Below are 19,109 nucleotides of genomic sequence, written 5' to 3' on the forward strand. Positions count from 1 at the left end.
AACTAATGGCAATAGGTAGAACAACCAATCTTAAGAACTGACAATGAAGATATAGAACTAGTAGACAGGCTCTGCTTTTTAGGATGGACCATCAACAGTAAAGAAACAAGCAATCAAGAAATATATTGCATTTTAGTACCCAGAAAAGCAGTCATGAAGGTTTTGGAAAAGATAATCAAATGCCATGATTTACATCTACAAAGATCTGAATCATACAAGTATACAATACAATTATACAAGTGACACACTATGGAAATGGAGGTTGGACTTTAAAGAACCAGGAAGAGTATTGACCTTTGAACTTTGATGTTGTAGAAGACTCCTGAGAATATTATGGACAGTCAAATAAAGAAACTGGTGGATCATTGAACAAATCAACCCAGAGTTTTCACTCAAGGCACGAATGACCAGACTCAACTTATTTTATTCTACTGTGGACACATTATGGATAGACTCAGCTCTTGGGAAAAGTCCTTAATGCAGGGAAAAGTGGAAGAAAAGAGAAGAACAAGTTCACGGTGGTGATGAGTGGAGAAGACCTATTGATGCCTTGGTTGGATTCAACTGGTGTAACAACCGTTTCACTGAGTATGCGCTTCGTGCATGCACGCACATTCGCACAGACAGCTCTAAAACTTACCTTCTTCACAGCCCCAGTGAGTAAAACAGCTGACATGTGGCAATCTACTCTGCCACGCCAATCAGCTGGGCTTAAAACAAAGGAAATATAGGACAGACTAGCCCAGGTGTGGGTGGGCGGGGCTAACGGATCGCTGGAACTACTGGTTCCCCCGAACCGGTCCACACTGGCTGAATCCCACTCCTATATCTATGTGGTCACTAAGAATCAAATATGACTTGATGGCACTTAACTAACACAAATTTCTCAGCCTCGAATAAATAGAGAATTTTATATACTACCCAAGGGAATCAGAATTTTTTTCTTTTTAAAAAAATAGTCAGAATTAATGAATTTTCTACCAAGCTAAATAACAGTTATCGAAAGAAACGCAGAACTTTTTGGCACAGTCCTAATTAGAAATGCTTTGGAAATGATTATTTTACTGAACAGTCTTGTTATGTGTGCTAATACATTCATTTCAGAGCAGTGAAGGAAAGCAAGAGATAAGGAGAATGAAAAACCATGGAGAAAAGCAGAGGAAAAGAAATATAGAAAAAATAAATAAAGGATATACTTATACTGAAAAGACGTGAGTTCATTACATTACTTTATTTCCTACTAAATGAGAATAAAATCCTCTTAGCAAACAGAAGCAGATACAGGATTAGAGTTGTGAAAATGACAAGAGCAGCATCACACCTTTATGATAGAGACTCTGTTCCTTTTATTCATGCATGCAAGAACACATGGACAAAAGGAATTGAACTGCATAGTGATGCCGTGTTCATCATTTTGTCATCCTTGACCACACCACCAATGGTTGGTGAGAGAGACTTCTTTCTATTTCCATTCTGTATTAACTTGAATTAATCAGAGAAGTACAGGTTCTGGTATCTTCCAGCCTGAAAGGCAATCAATACATCACCCAGATTGAAATTAGAGCTTTGAGCTCTAGTTGTACACAATGTTCTTTATTAGAGTTGTGCACTCTTATAGCAAAAATTCAGAAGTAATTTGGCCCATAGCGCCTCACTGCTACTTATTAAAGCATTCCAACTTCTTTCAGACTTCAAGAATAAAGGTGTGGCTGTTTTAACAAACCAATTCGTTAATAATAATGAGATTCTTACAACAGTTATGTAGAACTCTGAAAAAAGTAACACTTTTCTAGAAATAACACAGAAGTGCAATGCAATGCACAAGGATTATAGCAATTAAAAATATTTTCAAACTATGCATACTTCTTCTTTATTTAAATTTACTTTAACATCCTTTAGGAAGTTTATGATCAAATTTGCTATAAACCATTCTATTGCCATTATCTAACTGTAAGCACAGCTCCCTGGGGACATAAGGGGGCAATTGGTGAAGAGATGCAAAATTTCAGAAAGAGCTTCCACCCAATTAACCAAGAGATGAATTAGTTACACTAATAAGATGTATCCAGAACTATCATCATTTTCCTGGCATGATCTAGAAAGAAAAAATACATTTTTATTCTTAGGCTTTTTTTAGCAGATCTAAGCAGTGCTAAAGTTCAAAGATCAGTTGTTCTCCTCAAATATTGGGGATATTTCTAAATCACCAGATTCACGTCAAACAGTGTGCATATGTACATATGCACAAATATATCACCAAATATTTACGTGGGAGAGAATAGCTTGTGTTACATAGGGGTTGGACAGATAAGTTAGTAATCATTTAAACATCTGGGAAATCTCACTGACAGAAAGGAGGAAGAAAATACTGTCTACTATCCTGTTACATGATATTCATTCTCTCTCTCTCTCTCTCTCTCTCTCTCTCCCTCTCTCTCTCTCTCTCCCTCCCTCCCTCCCTCCCTCCCTCCCTCCCTCTCTCTCTCTCACACACACACACACCATTTGTGCACATGCCTTCAAAACATTCTTGACTCTAACAACTGCCTGGACAAATTCCTACACTTTTTGGTAAGATTTTGGAAGTAGTTTGCTATTGTGTCCTTCCTAGAGCTAAGAGAGAATGATTGGCCCAAAGTCACCCTGCTGGTTTTGTGCCTAAGGTGAGACTAGAACTGAGTTGTCTGGTTTCTAGTCTTGTGCTTTAACTATTACATAAAACTGGTTTTTATATAAACTGCACTACTTATTTGATAACTTAACTCTTCAGAGGAACTGGGGGAAGTGGTGGGCTACTGCCAGTTCGGACCAGTTTGGGTGAACTGGTAGTTCCAACAATCAGCTGGCTCAGCCCACCCATCCCCACTCTATCCTGTCCCATGTGTGTGTGTGTGTGTTTGTGTGTGTATGTGTGTGTGTATTCTTTCTTTCTGGCTCATCTGATTCGCGCGGCACAACTGATTTCCGCGCCTCCGCTTTTCTACCTACCAGGGATGCCTTAGAAGGTAAGCATTTGAGCTTCAAATTGCTGTATTTTGAATGCTGCACACAAGCGAACCGATTGTTAAACTGGTTGCAGCCCACCACTGCTTTTAGGATAGAATGCTGTCACATTAGCAGAAGCAATTTGGTCAGGCAAGGCGCTTATCTTGGAACAGAACATTGCATGGACAATGCAATTATGTCATAAAGCAATTTACCACATTTCTTTAAAAACAGAAGCCAGAAAGGGGAGGGAAGCTAACATTCTGGCTGTATAAGCCTTATCTAGTTAATTAACTTTTTTTAAAAAATCAGTCAGAGAAACTAATATTTTGTACTCGTGAAATGCTACAAATAAAGAACAAATTGACCTACTGTGCGCCGTGCCTTGTCTGTTCAATCCTAAAAGTTCACAATATTCACAGCAATGTTGAATATCCAAGCTGAATTCCATCCAGCATCCAAGACAAAAAAATATTTGTGTTGTTTTAGATCTTTTCCTGCCAGGATAATTAAATTATGGCAAGACATATCTCTGGTACTAATTAAGAAGTACACAATATTGATTCTAATCTAAATATGGTGTGGCTTTTTTAAAAAAATGATTCTCATAATGACATTACAGCACTGTATTTTTAGGAATTACAACAAAATAATTTTTAAAACTTGTTATAAACGCATCCAAAGGAGGTAATAGCTCTCACTGCTATGCAAATGACCAAATTCATGGTAAATATCATAGTATCTACTGCAGACTCCTGAGAACAAATATTAGGGTGTTTTTAAATGCAGAAGGATAAAAGTGGTTAGTGTAGTCAGGAGTCTCTGGGTGTTGGATGGCATATATAGTTTCTAAATTATTATTAATATTAATATTAAATCCAAGAGGTAATTTTCAATTATGCAATTTTTAAATCAGGATCATGGGTGTCAGATAAAAACACATCTATTATTGGTTCATCATAATGTTCCTAATTTAATAAAACTGATGGTTAACTAAGACAAATTTAAAAAGAAACAATGTCTTTAGAAAACTAGCAGCTTTGGCAGCTTTTTTAAAAAAGCCAGGTATTTATTTATCTTTTCGCTTCAGAAAACCACAAAAAATAACTACAATGCTGTGAATAATCTTGAAACTTCAAAGCCTACATGCCCAATGTAATGTTTTAAGGTGATTAAACTACAGAGCTACTATAGTGAAAGTCAATAATTACCCAGGCTCTTTAAGACCAATGCCAAACATTTTGCTTATGATTAACAATAACAAACCCCTCTTCACAAATGGAATCCTTTTTTTCAACTTCAGTAGCTATTTGTTAGCACCCTGAGCTACAACTGAGCATTACTGTCCCCCAAAGAAGAGGACGATAGTGCTCTCTGCATGCTTCAGCAACAAATTTGGCTTACACGTTATAGTTTACATTGGATTCAAGAAAGAGAAACTATAGGAAGCGAATCTATTTACCAGTATGTTGCCTTCTCATAGAGAAAGTTCCAGAACTGAATAGATCTTTCTTTCTCCCATAATCCTTGCGTTAACTCCTGAGTTGCTGCAAATGTTTCTAAACATCTAACCGGCCAGAGCTGGTGGGAACTGGAGTCCAAATTATCTAACAAGGTTAGTTTGCCTCCCTCTGAGCTCAATAGATTGCCACACAAATTCCTTTCCCACTTGCTACCCATGGAAACCTCAGTTGAACCAAGAACCTTTTCTAACTGAAAGTAAACCATTAAATATGACCCTATATAAAGTTGCAAGAGAAAATTTAGGCCACCTAGAGCAAGACCTTTGCTCAGTGCTGCTTTCTTAATACATAATTTAGTTGTGATGCGATGACCTATACAGTATATCACAGAAGTTGCCAGCAGTTTAGACATTAATGGCTGTGTGTTGCGTTATTTTGAAAGGACAGCACATTTACACGGTTTTACAAGCTGTATACTCACTACTTGGCATTGTAGCCAAGCATCATTTATTCAGTGTTGTCTCATTAAAAGATATACTTAAATATTTACAAAATGTGAAGGAGTGTACTCACTTCTGTGATATACTGTAAGTAGGTGAAGGTAGTCAGCTCTTAGGTTATAGTTCAAAATCTCAAAATAAGAAGAACCAGATAATAGCAGTGAGCTGCATTTGGAACAAGAGAAAGAATAACAGGAAGAATCTGCATAAAATGACTAAAAAAACCACACCCTGCTTCTGGGTGGTAAGAAAAGGGATTTGACATTGCTGAAAGTGAGGAAAGATAGCAACAATCCTAAAAATGGTCCCTAGGATATGCAGAAAAATTAAACTACTGCCATGCATTCTTCCCTGACCTATCTTGTCATGCCCAACCTAAGAACAACACAGAACAATCCAGCCAAAATGTAGTTCTTTATTTGCTTTCACCCTATAGACAGACTATTGCTAGACTAAACCTATACCCATGATGGCAAACTTATGGCACGCATGCCACAAGTGGCATGCAAAGTCATTTGTTAGGACACATGAGGTGTTGCCCTGTCAGCTCCAGAGCGCATGCATGCACTGTCCAGCTGACTTCAACCTTCTTTTTTGACCATTTTTCACCTACTGGAGGCTTCCCTGAAGCCTCCGGAGGGTGAAAAATCCAACCCACAAACTGGAGGTTCGGAAACAGACTGCTGGTTTGTGCATTGGGCTGTTTGTCGCGATCTGGAGGCTTCAGGGAAACCTCCCAAAGGCTCCAGAAGGCAAAAAACAGCCCTATGGGCAACCCAGAAGTCCGTTTCTGAAATTCAAGGTTGCCCATAGGGCCTATTTTTGCCCTGAAGCCTCCGGGGCGCCGAGGGGGCTGTTTTTGCCTTCCCTGGGCCCCTAGAAAGCCTCTGGAGCCTGGGGAGGGTGTAAAACCAGTCCATCACACAAAAATATAGGGGAGGTGGGGGTCACACACACATGCGCATGGGAGGGGATCGTGAATGCATGGGGTCGCACATATATCATTGTGGGTGCGGGCATGCCTGCGCACAAGCCCCCCTGCATTCCCCCCGCTTTTGCCACGTGATGGGGAAAAGGTTAGCCACCACTGACCTATACCATAACAACTAGACACAAAGACAGTTTTCCCCCAAATGCCATCAATCTGCTAAACAACTAATTCCCACAACACTGTCAACCTATTTACTAAGACTGTATTACTGTTCTTCTTCTCATCCTTTCTATTACCTTTCTCCTCCCACTTATGAGCGCAGTGATTAGAATACAGAACTGCAGGCTATTTTTGCTGATCACTAGCTGCCAGCAGTTTGGCAGATCGAATCTCACCAGACTCAAGATTGACGGAGCCTTCCATCCTTCCGAAGTGGGTAAAAAGGGGAGCCAGATTGTTGGGGGCAATAGACTGACTCTGTAAACCGCTTAGAGAGGGCTGTAAAGCACTGTGAAGCTGTGCATAAGTTTAAGTGCTATTGCTATGACTATAACTTTGTTGCTTGTATCTCTACAATTTATATTGTTTTATTTGTTTCTTAGTATGATTTGATTGCTTATTTAACCTAGGACTATCACTAAGTGTTGTATCTTATGTTTCTTGATGAATATTTTTTATTTTATTTTATGTACACTAAGAGCATATATACCAAAGACAAATTCTTTGTGTATCCAGTCACACTTGGCCAATAAAGAATTCTATTCTATTCTATTCTATTCTATTCTATTCTATTCTATTCTATTCTATTCTATTCTATTCTATTCTTTCTATTCTATCCCAACAGATGTACCCTGGGAAATTCTGGAAAATGGCAATGCTAAATCTTTTCCTCAGACTTCAATTCAGTTCTCGGCTGTGTTGTCTTTTGTCTCATCCCCCCTCCTTGGAATACGCTTCCTGGGAATGTGCCACTTCATGGTAGTCCATCATGCCACCTCCTCCTTCAGAGACACAATTCAACACACATACACTCTACAGTGTATAGTTACATTAAACTTTGGCTGCCCAAATTCTCTCTGCTTCCAGTAGATCTTTTAGCAAGGTGGCGCAGTGGTTAAATGCAGCACTGCAGGCTACTGCTAGATCAGCAGGTCAGCGGTTCAAATCTCACCGGCTCAGGGTTGACTCAGCCTTCCATCCTTCCGAGGTGGGTAAAATGAGGACCCAGATTGTTGGGGGCAATATGCTGACTCTCTGTAAACCGCTTAGAGAGGCCTGAAAGGCCTATGAAGCGGTATATAAGTCTACTGCTATAGCAGCTTTAATTGTTGCCATTTAGTTACTGGGCTAACTTCAAAGGGCTTGTTTTAACTTTTGAAGCTTTAAGTCCAAGGAGTTGTAAGGGGAGTTTCCAAGAATTTCATTGGTTTTGGCTGGCTCTGTTGGGAGTTTATAGACATGCCAAGAAATAAAGCATGTTCAAAACAAGAAGAAACCATGCCAAATATACAGTGAAGTCCATATGTATGGTCAAGGTAGATAGGCTATTAATAGCTATTATTAGCTATTAATGGTTGAAAGCAGTATTATACAAAAACAACTGAAGCTACAATCTTCCTCTATCACCTTATCAGGTACACTTGAAGCCTGATGAAGGCATCAGTTCCTTAGTTTTCTAATTATTATTGCACAACAATTATACTTATCTTTACTGTGATTTGCAATATGGATTCCGCTTTACAGACCATAACCCATTTTAATTACTATTGTTGATGTAAAAATGTGAAACAAATATCCTATGCTACTATATACCATCTTGTGGGGAAAGGCAGAAATAACACAGTAAAACCTAGTCCCACATTTACCAAACTTTGGTTTCAGTAGAAGAAAAAAATGATCCAGATATCTCCTTCAAATGATGGACAAGTCAATTGCATCCAAAAGAATTTTGATGTGGACGTTAAATTAGAATTAATTTCATATTAATGCTGTGATATCCACAATGATTTATGTAATTTACATCATGATGGAAATGATATCATTTATATAACAACATAGTAAACATTTGTCTGTATGTGGTAGTATGTTTAGAAATGTGGAACAATATGAATAGTTGTTTAAATATATTTTGCTAGCATTCTTACCTGGAACCCTTTTGGCCCAGTTGATCATATGAACCAGTTCTCGATCAGCAAGGTTGGTCAACAACGTCATCATTGAAGCTTCGTTGAAGGGTCTGTTAGGGTCATATTCTGAATAGACAATAGGAGGTTCTGCCTCTAGCAAAGCAGAAACCATCTGATCTGCAGAGAGGGAGAGGGCTGGACTGTTTTTTTTACTATGTTTGATCATTAGTGGGCTTGGCCAAAGATTTGGGCTCCTTGCCTCTGCTACTGTGCCTATGTTTCTGCTATCATGTTCTTCTCTTTGACGTTTGTGCTTCACTATTCGGCCACCTCTGCGATCTTTTCGAATTCCTGGAAGAAGATATAAATAAAAAATAATATTTTATTATCCACTGATTTCTCTAATGTGACAGTATTGAAACATAAATCTGGAAACTACGCAATGTTTATTTAAGCCATCTTCAGACATGAGACACCTTGTGGTTAACAACAGTCCATTCATAGCATCAAATCTTACAAACTATCAGCATCTTGATTATAGAATGCAACAAGCAGCATGCAGAAATAAAATATAGGGTAGTAACTTATATTTGAGCAAAAAGTATTTTATAGGAGAATTGTGGCACAACATTAAATGCAACCTTGTAAAGCACTATGAGGAGCCTAATGCATTGCAGGAATAAAATGCCTTGGGCCAGTTCTGAAATAAATTATTTCATACCAGTTATTTATTTTCAGTACCTCCTAATATAGAGTCTACTCTAGATTTACAAAGAATTTATGGAATATCTGATCAAATCATATTCTTCTGCACAGAACATTAAACCGGTCAGCTAGGAATCAATATACAAATATACTTTCTGATTAATTTCCACACTGTAACATTTGGTTTTGAAGTAAGTCTTCTTTCAAATGAACAAAGCATACATTTGACAAGGAATAACTAGGAATTAGAGGACAGCCTTTAGGCCTACTTCCTAAATGGGAAAGAACACTGCAGACCCAGACTCTGAAAGAAAAGATTACATTATTATCTGAGAACTTTCTCACAAGTGAAAATTTGGTCTTGATTTCTTTCTTAAATGCTCAAACTAAAACAAAACATCATAAAACTTGTTTTATGATTCCTGGAGATCAGGCATAGAAGTTTTATTTAGGCTTGATATTGCTTAGTTTTCAAGCATTCCAAGCATTTGGCATTCTTTAAAAGTTTCACAAAAATGTGTTTTCTCCATGTTAACAAATGTGTAGGAAAATTTGTAAAACTTTTAGAAAATATATTTGCAAGTAAACATATCCCCAAGATCAACAATGATTCAATTGTGCCAGTCATAGATAGAAAAGCTTATATTTACTTAAGATAGAGAAAGCAATTCTAAGCTGTATGTACATTATCTGGTTGAATCATGAAAGATATAAAGTTGTGAATAGCAGCACATATAGAACAGAAAACTGATCAGAATGTTTATACCAGTATTATTTTTCATCTGGTGAACAGTTCATCTGGTGAAGATAACTTTTTAAACTTGTGGGAAATTGAAGATAAAGTGGAACACAGAGTTTTATGATTATTTTGATCAGAAGATTAGAAAAATATTGTGACAGATTCATCTTGAGGGAAAATAGCAATTCTAAGAACAATTTTGGCTTTTCTAGAAATAACCTAAAAGGATGCAGTGGCTATAATGCTGAGTTTGTCGATCAGAAAGGTCGGCTGTTCTGTGGTTCAAATCCCTAGCGCTGTGTAATGGAGTGAACTCCCGTTACTTGTCCCAACTTCTGCCAACCTAGCAGTTCGAAACCATGTAAAAATGCAAGTAGAAAAATAGGGACCATTTGGGTGGGTGGGAAGGTAACAGCATTCCATGTGCCTTTGGTCATGCCAGCCATATGATCGCGGAGACATCTTCGGACAGTGCTGGCTCTTCGGCTTTGAAACGGAAATGAGCACCACTCCCTAGAGTCGGGAACAATCAGCACATATGTGTGAGGGGAACCTTTACATTTTACCTTAGAAATAACTTAGAAAATATGAGTACTGAGTTAAGAAGCTGTATGACAAGAAAAAATGAACAAGGATGAAACTTTCCCACTTTTCTGTTTTATTCAAATATGAAGATAAAGACTTTCTTGAATTGAGTTTGATTTCTAGTGATTACATAGATGGATCCATGTAGTTTTTTTCAGCAATGATGCAGAAATAGACTGCAATTGCAACCTGTGGGAAGTTGTTTACGTTCCAGCTCTGGAATTTCTTTCTTAGGAATTTGGAAATAAATAAATGGAATTTATTTACTGCTCCATTCTGATAAGTCTACCAAAGGCGTCCGTTTCAGTCACTTCCCTTGTCCATCTTGATTGCTGGAAGCAGTAACAAACGGCGCGTCCGCTCCACAGCGCCCTGACAGCCACCCCAGCCGGCAGCTACCGGGCCTCGCTGGAGTCAATTGCAAAACCGCGTTCAGCGCTTTGAGGACCTGTAGCAAACTACAAAGTAGATCTTGGTCCTGCTTAGATATCTGATGTCAATTCAGGTTGGCTATATGCTGTAATCTGCTACTAAGAAGAAATTCTAAAAAACTAGAGGTGTTGGGAATTGTCATGTTCTTTTAATCAATGGATCATTCATTCATTCATTCATTCATTCATTCAATCAATCAATCAATCAATCAATCATTGCATTTGTATCTCCCTGCAATTCAAATAGATTATTGTCAATTAGAGCATCAAGGAAATATAGAGTCAGAACATGGGCCTGCATGGAAGAACTAGAAGAATTAATAGTGCAAGTAGTCTTTGATTTACAACCACAGTTAGGACTAGAAAAATTGTTACTTGACAGAAGAACATGGAAAATCATTTTCTATCTAGCAAAAATAATACTTTCTCTGAAAGAATTCAGAGCAACAGATGTCTAAGAAAATGTGGAATAAAGAAATTAAATAAGTTAAGTTCATTACATTCTTAGTTTAAACTTTGAAACACAAACCCACACTGCTTTTAAAACACATTTTTATATCATCATTCAAATGATGCAGATGTCCACAATTTTAAGGTGCTCCTTAAAGAAAGTAATTTATAAACTACATGTTTTATAAATAGTTATTCTAACATGATTTTTTTTTTAAAGATAAACTTTTCCTTGAGGTTAATTCTTAATGTCTTCTTTACATTTTTAAAAATAGCAGTGAAGAAGCAGATTACTTCCAGTCTATGTTTGTTTTACTTTTCCATCAGTCTTGGTATTCCCTGATAGTGTTTCATACAAGCACTAACCCAGCCTAACTTTGCTTAATTTCTCTCCTTACATAAAGTCAGTTGTTAGCTTCTTCCTGTTGAGAAGAGCTAGGCATGAAATATAAATGCATGGATAGCATACACATGGAAAATTATTTCAGATTTTGATTTCAAACAAACCACTGCCACTGAGTTCATTCAAAATAATCAAACCATCAGGCAAATTACAGATGTCTGCATGGGCCCTGAGCCATTAAACTGGATGCTCAATATCATTATCAAATGCCTACAATTGATGATCTTCTGTTTCAATTCTTCAGAACTTGATGCCAACAGTGGCTTCTAAAAAACTGATTACTTTTTTGACACTTTGGGTTGCTACATCGATTCTCATCTGAAATAATCAGAGAAAACTGTTTCAGGGGAAAGGCCTTTTCTGCCATTGCATTTGCCCTCTGGAACATCTTTAGCCATGGCGGCGCAGTAGTTAGAATAGAATGATGGGCTGGCTACTTTATAAAGCAAGATCATGGCACACACTTGAAAGTAAATTAGGAAGACTGTAATTGTGGCATCTATCTGGCATAGTGACACGCAATCAGGTGAGGCAAGTGAGAAAAAGCCTCACCTCTCATCATGAAAAGAAAAAAAAATGTAAAAAGAAAAAATAAATTAAATGCTTGTATTTATCTATTGATCTGTACCACAAAGTTATTTTCCATTTAACTTCACCAGTTTTACATTATTTGGTATTAAAATTGGAGAATTTTCACATTTACTGTTCAACTAGTCAGGTAAGAGCTTAACTGTTTTAAAAAGCCTCTAAAAAAGGCTTTTTAGACGTTTTATTATCGCTCAGCACGAGCAGAGTTAAGCAGAGGCTTAAAAGCCTTAAAAGTCAGACTAGGTGAGACATGTAGTTCTCCTGCCTCATAGTAGAGGGCGCTTTTTAAAGGCTTTTTAAAATAGTTAAGCAGAGTCATCCATGGTGAGGCAGCAGCTAGCTCAGCCTCACCTCAGCTCTCGCCTGAGAGGCTGATTTACATGATCTGTAATGAGACCATATTGCTGTCTCTCTGTATGTTGCTTTTAATAGTTTAGCTGATGTATATAATATAAAATGGAGTGTTTTTTTGTCAACAACTATGTGTGGAACGTGTTTCTTGTGCTGAGGATCATAAAACGCCTAAAACGTCAGACTAGGTGAGGCACACAGTTCTCCTGCCTCATAGTAGAGGGCGCTCATTCCGCTTCTGGACATCTATTGTAGTCATGAGAAGCGTGCAAAATCCAGCAGAGGCAGGAAGTTTCTCGGTGCTCCCAAGTCGCTTTTGCGGCTTCCCAGAGTTCTGAGAACCTTCCTGTCTCCGCTGGACTTGGCACTCTTCTCCACACATCCTGGCGAGCAAGGGAGGGAGGATCAGGTTGCCTGATCCTCGCTCACTCACTCACTCACCTGCCAGGCTGCCTCACCATGGCTCTGGCTACCTCTGTCCTTCCACGCCCGGCAGCTGTGGCAACGTCATCAAGACGAAGTCCAGGAGCACCAAGAACCTTTCTGCCTCCACTGGACTTTGTCTTGATGATGTCACCGCAGCTGCCAGGCACCGACGGATGGAGGTAGCCAGAGCGGCACCAAGGCAGTCTGGTGGGTGAGTGAGCGAGGATAAGGCTGCCTGATCCTCCATCACTCACTCACTCTTTCGTCTGCCCAGACCGCCTCGGCGCTGCTCTGGCTACCTCCATCCGGCTGTGCCCGGCAGCTGCAGTGACGTCATCAAGACTAAGTGGCTTGGAGGCGAAGGGGCCTCGGTGCTCTGCCTAAGGGTGGCGGGGCCCTCTCACTGCCGAGCTCTTCCTTCTCGCTCTTCATCTTGATGATGTCATCGCAGCTGCCGGGCGCGGATGGACAGAGGTAGCCAGAGAGGCCCCGAGGCGGTCTGGGCAGGGGAAAGAGTGAGTGACCAATGGTTCCACGAGCCAGATCTAAGCACCCCATGGGCTGGATCCGGCCCATGGGCCTTGAGTTTGACACTCCTGATCTACATCTCATAACAGAGGGTAAGGTGAAGAAACTGACTTGTGTGTCTCACCAGCCATAAACCTCACCATATATCACTGGTCTGGCAAGAACAAAGAATGCTGATCCATAGGAAATATGCATGTGTAAAGCTTGTAGCAATTATGGGTAGTTAGAAAGCTGACATTTTTGCCAGGGGGCCTTTTCCTTGGAATACCTCAATAAAAAGCAATCAGAAAACCTGCACCTTGTGTCTGGCATCTATCATTGGCTTCAGCACCAGGCTCAGACCCGAACTGGGGAAAACAGAGTATTGCAGGCTAATTCAGCTCACTGCCAGGAGTTCGATCCTCACCGGCTCATAATTGACTCAACCTTCCATCTGAGGTGGGAAAAATGAGGACCCAGATTGTTGGGGGCAATATGCTGACTCTGTAAACTGCTTAGAGAGGGCTGTAAAGTACTATGAAGTGGTATATAAATCTAAGTGCTATTGCTATCTTTGATTGTACTGATTTAATAAAATACATAAATATTATTGACACAAATATATTTTCTTCTTTTGCATAAATCAGGTATTCAGGTATTAAGCGCTATTCCTGCTGCTATCTTGCCTCCCCTCCTGGTGTGAGATCAGCCCCAACTCTCCTGACCTTCTGCAAGAGCCTAAAGACCTGGCTCTGCCAGTTAGCTCGAGACTCCAATGGGGGACTCCAATGGGGGAACATCTCAGTGGAGATAAGTGATCAATTAACAACAAATCCCACCTCCCCCTCATCATAACCCTGCCCTCCCCATCTTTAATTGTATCATATTCTTTTAAATTATTTGCTGCAGCAAATTGGCTATGGTGAGTTGGCCACAGCGAATTGTCATAGACCCACTTCTTCTCAATTATATCTACCTGCCCCATCAGGTCCAGCAAAACTAGTATGGTGCAGATCCTGTCTGGGATCCAAATGGCATGCCTTTTCTACAATCATCGTTTCTCCTGAGATTAGTCCCACACTTGTTGACCCTTGGAAGGCCCTGAAAATGTGTTTTTTTTCTAATAAGCTCTCTGTGGCCAACTCACCACAGCCAATTTGCTGCCTCCAACTCACTGTGAGACAACTGCCACACTCAACTTGCCATAGGTCAACTCTCTATGGGACAAGAGTTACACTAATATTGAAGAAAAGAGTAAGAGGAATAGAATAATTAAATAAAGAATGCCAAAGGAGAGACAACATGAAATGTGAATGACAAAAAATAAAAAAAAATGTTTTAATTATTTCAAATAATTAAATTGAATTGTTGAATTGTCCCGCAGCGAGTTGTCTCATGGTAAGTTGGCCATGGCAAGTTGCCTCACGGTGACTTGGCCACAGCAAGTTGGCTGCGGCAAGTTGGTTGTGGTGAGTTGGCTGTGGAAAGTTGTCCCATTCTGCCCTCAAACAGCCTGATCACCCGCCATATAGGGCTTTAAATGTCAAAACCAGCCCTTTGAATTATACTTTGAAGAAGATTGGCAGTGTTAATGTGGCTCCCAAAACTGAGAGGTAACGTGTACCATCCTAAGAGTACAACATTTTACACCAGTTGAAGCTTCCAGATAGGCTTTCAAGCATATGTAGAGCACATTACAGTAATCTACTCTGGAAATGACCAGGATGTGAGCAACTGTAAGTAGAGCCTCAGAATTTAGAAAAGGGCACAACTGGTGCACAACTCAAAGCTGTGCAATTACTGGCCATTAGTGCTCCTGCTCTTTGAGCAGCAGTTGTCAGTCTAGTAGGACCCCAAACTATGAAAAATTGGGCCACCCCATCCAGTACTAAAGAGAGTAAAGCCAGAAGACCCCCACCCCCCAAAAAAACCTCAGAATCACTCATGCTAGCCAGGATTCAGTTGAACCTGTGAACCAGGACTCATACACCCTCCAGGCATCAGGATAAGACATCAATAGTGCTGCTTAGTTTGCCAGAGGAGGAGATGGACAATTGAGTATCATTAGTATACTGATGATATCGTACCCATTGGGTGTCTGGGTTCTAAGTAACACCCCCAACAAAGGTAGATATCAAATAGGAGTAGAGAGAGTGCCAAATCCTGTGTACAAGGAAAATTCTACTAAATCTTATTAAATGGTCAGACAGAATTATCTTTTCTTTTTCCTCAGAACTAAATCTTTTTCATAACAAGAAAGAGAGACAAATTAGAACTATGTGAACATTTAATTAATTAGCTTTGCTGCCAATGAGTAATTAAGAATGCGTAGGTACATTTTTTTTTATTTTGACTTACTTCCCCCAAAATTTTTTGCCAGTGACATAGACTAAAAGACTAATTCATTTCAAACAATGTCAGATTCTTTATCAAGATTAAAATCTCCAATTACTCAAAAATAAATGGTATGTACCTTATATTTTAATTACTGTTGGCTTTCCCAAGTAGTGTATAATCATTAGAAAGGAAATACCTAAAGTTTACATATGAATACAGTAAAATGTGCCAATGTGCTGAAAGTTACAATAGATACATCTCTTTAAAAAAAAACACTAACTATTGCCAATGAAACACATATCACTGTCTCTGGTTTTCAATCTAGCAAACAAATAAAAAGTTGCATATCCTTATAAATTTGGTAGAAATTTTTCCTAACAACCTTTTATATTGTAATTGTGGGCATGATTTATGTATTCTGTTCCACTTACATTAGCAGTGGAAATGTACTGACTTATAGAAATTTATATATGCATCATTTGCTCATAAGAGATTTATATGATTTTATTTCTAACTCGTTCTCCATTTATCCCATAGAAGGATAGGAAAAAAGGAGAGAGCATTATTAATTCTCTGGTACTGAAAAGGGAGTGTGAATGCTATTTCTCTTGAAGGACAAAAAATAGCAAAAAAAAGTTCCTATTTTTTTCAGTTCATCAAATTTTGTCATGAATTCCTAATATAATAAAAAGAGAGAAAACCTCAGCAGCAGACAAGAACAGATTTCTAAAGCTTCAAGGAATGCTATGCTAACATCTGAATGAGTCACTTCTAGTCCATTCTTTTTTTAAAGCTTTCAAACTACATTATTTTAAAAGGGAAGGTGGACATTTAAAGTTACAAACTTAGCCGAGATGGCTAAAATATCGGCATATCTTAAAGATCACTCAAATGAGAGATATAAACGAGACTGGAAAAAATAGATTGACTATATACAAAATAAATACGGGACCAAGAAATTCCAGTTAGCCTATGCTTAAGATCAGAAATTATTTAAATTGTTTAAAGTTAGCTCAGCAAGAAGAAGCTAAGATCAATGTAGAGATGTCATTAATTTCTTTATTTCTTTTTTCTCAATAGATTTTAGACTGTGTTTGTTAAAAATCCATACCGTGTACGGGTTCTGGGAAGTCGGGGGGGAGGAGGCGGGGTTCGGGGGGAGGGTGGAGGGAGGGAGGGGTATACATTAGGCTAGACAAGAATTTGGTGGTAAACTAGAACTATTTTGACACACAAAAAATTGTACTCCGATGTCTTACTGATTGAGGAATGATGAAATGTTTGTTTTAAAAGAAATAAAACTTTTGAACCTCAAAAAAAAGGGAAGGAAGGAAGGAAGGAAGGAAGGAAGGAAGATAGAAAGATAGATTTCAATTTTATTTTTAAAAATTGTAATTACCACATGTTTTACACTAATTTTGCTACTTAAAAGAAAAACTATGCAAAATTGTTGACTTTCTTTAGTTAATTTTTTGCTAAAGGTAAAAGTTTCCCTCGCATATAATGTATGTGTAGTCATTTCCGAATCTAGGGGGCGGTGCTCATATCTGTTTCAAAGCTGAAAAGCCAGCGCTGTCCAAAGATGTCTCCATGGTCATGTGGCCAGCATGACTAAATGCCGAAGTGGACAGAATGCCGTTATCTTCCCACCAACAGTGATTCCTATTTTTTTCTACTTTCATTTTTACATGCTTTCAAACTGCTAGATTGGCAGAAGCTGGGACAAGTAAGATTACGTAGTGCTAGGGATTCGAACCACCAACCTGCCGACCTTTTGGATCGACAAGCTCAGCGTCATAGCCACTGAGCCACCATGTCCCTCATTTTTTGCTACTTATAGGTAATGTCAGCTCCGGCTGCCATTCAGCGGAGGGGAGGGAGGGGGGAGAGACAACTGGGCCAGCTGCCAAGACTCGTGCCTACCAGATGGAGATTTCCCTCCTCCACAAGCAGTCCAGCTGAGAACATCAGAGTAGATAAAACTATGTATTTCTAACCCTTAAACTACATACATTGTGATAATCCCCTAGACCAGTGATGGCTGACCTTTTTGTTGTTGGGTACCAAAAATATGGTGTGTGCATGATAGCACGTACGTGTGCCAGCACCCATAATGCAAAACATGCCCTCACATATGCATGCACGCGCAACCCTTCCCACGCTCCCCCCCCACGTGCGCTACACTATTCGACTCCAAGCTGAGCTTGGTATTTCCTCCAGGGGGCTGGGGGAGGTCCTTTTCGTCCTCTCCAAGCTCCAGAAAAGCCTCCAGAGCAGTGGTTCTCAACCTGTGTGTTGCGACCCTTTTGGGGGTTGAACGACCCTTTCACAGGGGGTCACCTAAGAAAACACATATTTTTGAAAAAATGTGGAAAACATAAAATAATTTTATGGTTGGGGGTCACCACAACATGAGGAACTGTATTAAAGGGTCACGGCATTAGGAAGGTTGAGACCCACTGCTCCAGAACTTGGGGAGGGTGAAAAACAGGCCCAATGGGCCTAACAGAAGTTTGGTCCATTGATCCCATTTTTCGCCCTCCCCAGGCTCCAGAGGCTTTCCTAAGCCTGGGGAGGGCAAAACTGGCCTTCCCTGGCCCTCCAGAAGGCCAAAAATCAGCTGGCCAGTGCAGACATGCCTTAGGTTTTCCATCATGGCCCTAGACTGATCCATGCAATAGTTGTTCACAACTATCTCTGAAGAAGGAGCAAAAATTTTGCAAGGTGTTTTAAAACACATCAAGTAGGCAGCAAATGTAAGCTGTCACCTATATATCATATTTTTCAGAGTATAAGATGCTCCGGAGTATAAAACGCATCTTAGTTTTGGGGAATAGAATAATAATAAGAAAAATTCTGCCTCTGCCTACCAGCATACATGGTATTCAGCTGACATATGGTAACAAGGTCAGCCAATGAATAGGCATAGCACCAAGTCAGCCAATGAGGGCTATTTGGACTCTGAAATTTGCTGGGTGAACAACAAGGAGACAGGAAGGAGCCTGGCTTAGCTGAGAATTGAAAGTGAAACTGCTTGTGTTTTGCCTGTATTTGCTGCTACATTGGAAAACCTGCTTTTGGTAAAGTATTGTATACTATTATTATTTTGAATCCTGCTGAATCAGTTACTGTGCTTTCTGAATGTGATTGCTGCTGCAAACTCTGACCAGCCCGGTAAGCTTCAGCACTTATTGCAGCCTGATTCAGCACAGCTGATTGGTGGGTGGATGGATTGCAGGAATACCCCCAATCAGCTGTTCCAGGTTGCAGGAATTGCCTGAGACAATCGCTGCCGCCATGCCTCACATTTTTGTCCTCTGGTGAGGGTGGGGGTGGGTACATTCAGTGTATAAGACTCACCCAAATTTTAACCCTCTTTTCTGGGGGGGGAAAGGTGCATCTTATACTCCAGAAAATTATGGTACTTCTTATAAGAATCAAAAGTTAATTTCACAATGTGTGTACAATGTAAATGGCAGCAACTTCAAACTGCACATTATTCTTAATGTATGGTGAGTAATTACAGATTAGCTTTGCAGACACTTGTCTAAGTTGAAAATGGACATTTAGGAGGTGTGGGAA

General features: G+C 39.5%; 1 protein-coding gene across 3 annotated transcripts in view; it reads right to left on the bottom strand.

The window, feature by feature from the left end:
• ESR1 (estrogen receptor 1) overlaps nt 1–19,109 on the bottom strand; it is a 250,814-nt gene that overhangs the window by 40,853 nt on the left and 190,852 nt on the right. For all 3 annotated transcript variants that reach the window (XM_087718286.1, XM_087718285.1, XM_087718284.1), the window contains one exon: nt 8,024–8,356. In XM_087718286.1, the coding sequence (XP_087574412.1) occupies nt 8,024–8,356 (333 nt within the window). The remainder of the gene's footprint in view (nt 1–8,023; nt 8,357–19,109) is intronic.

This window comes from Thamnophis sirtalis, unplaced genomic scaffold, assembly GCF_051295495.1.
Source record: "Thamnophis sirtalis isolate CommonGarterSnake01/CBP01778 unplaced genomic scaffold, rThaSir2_p1.2 scaffold_6, whole genome shotgun sequence".
NCBI lineage: Eukaryota > Metazoa > Chordata > Lepidosauria > Squamata > Natricidae > Thamnophis > Thamnophis sirtalis.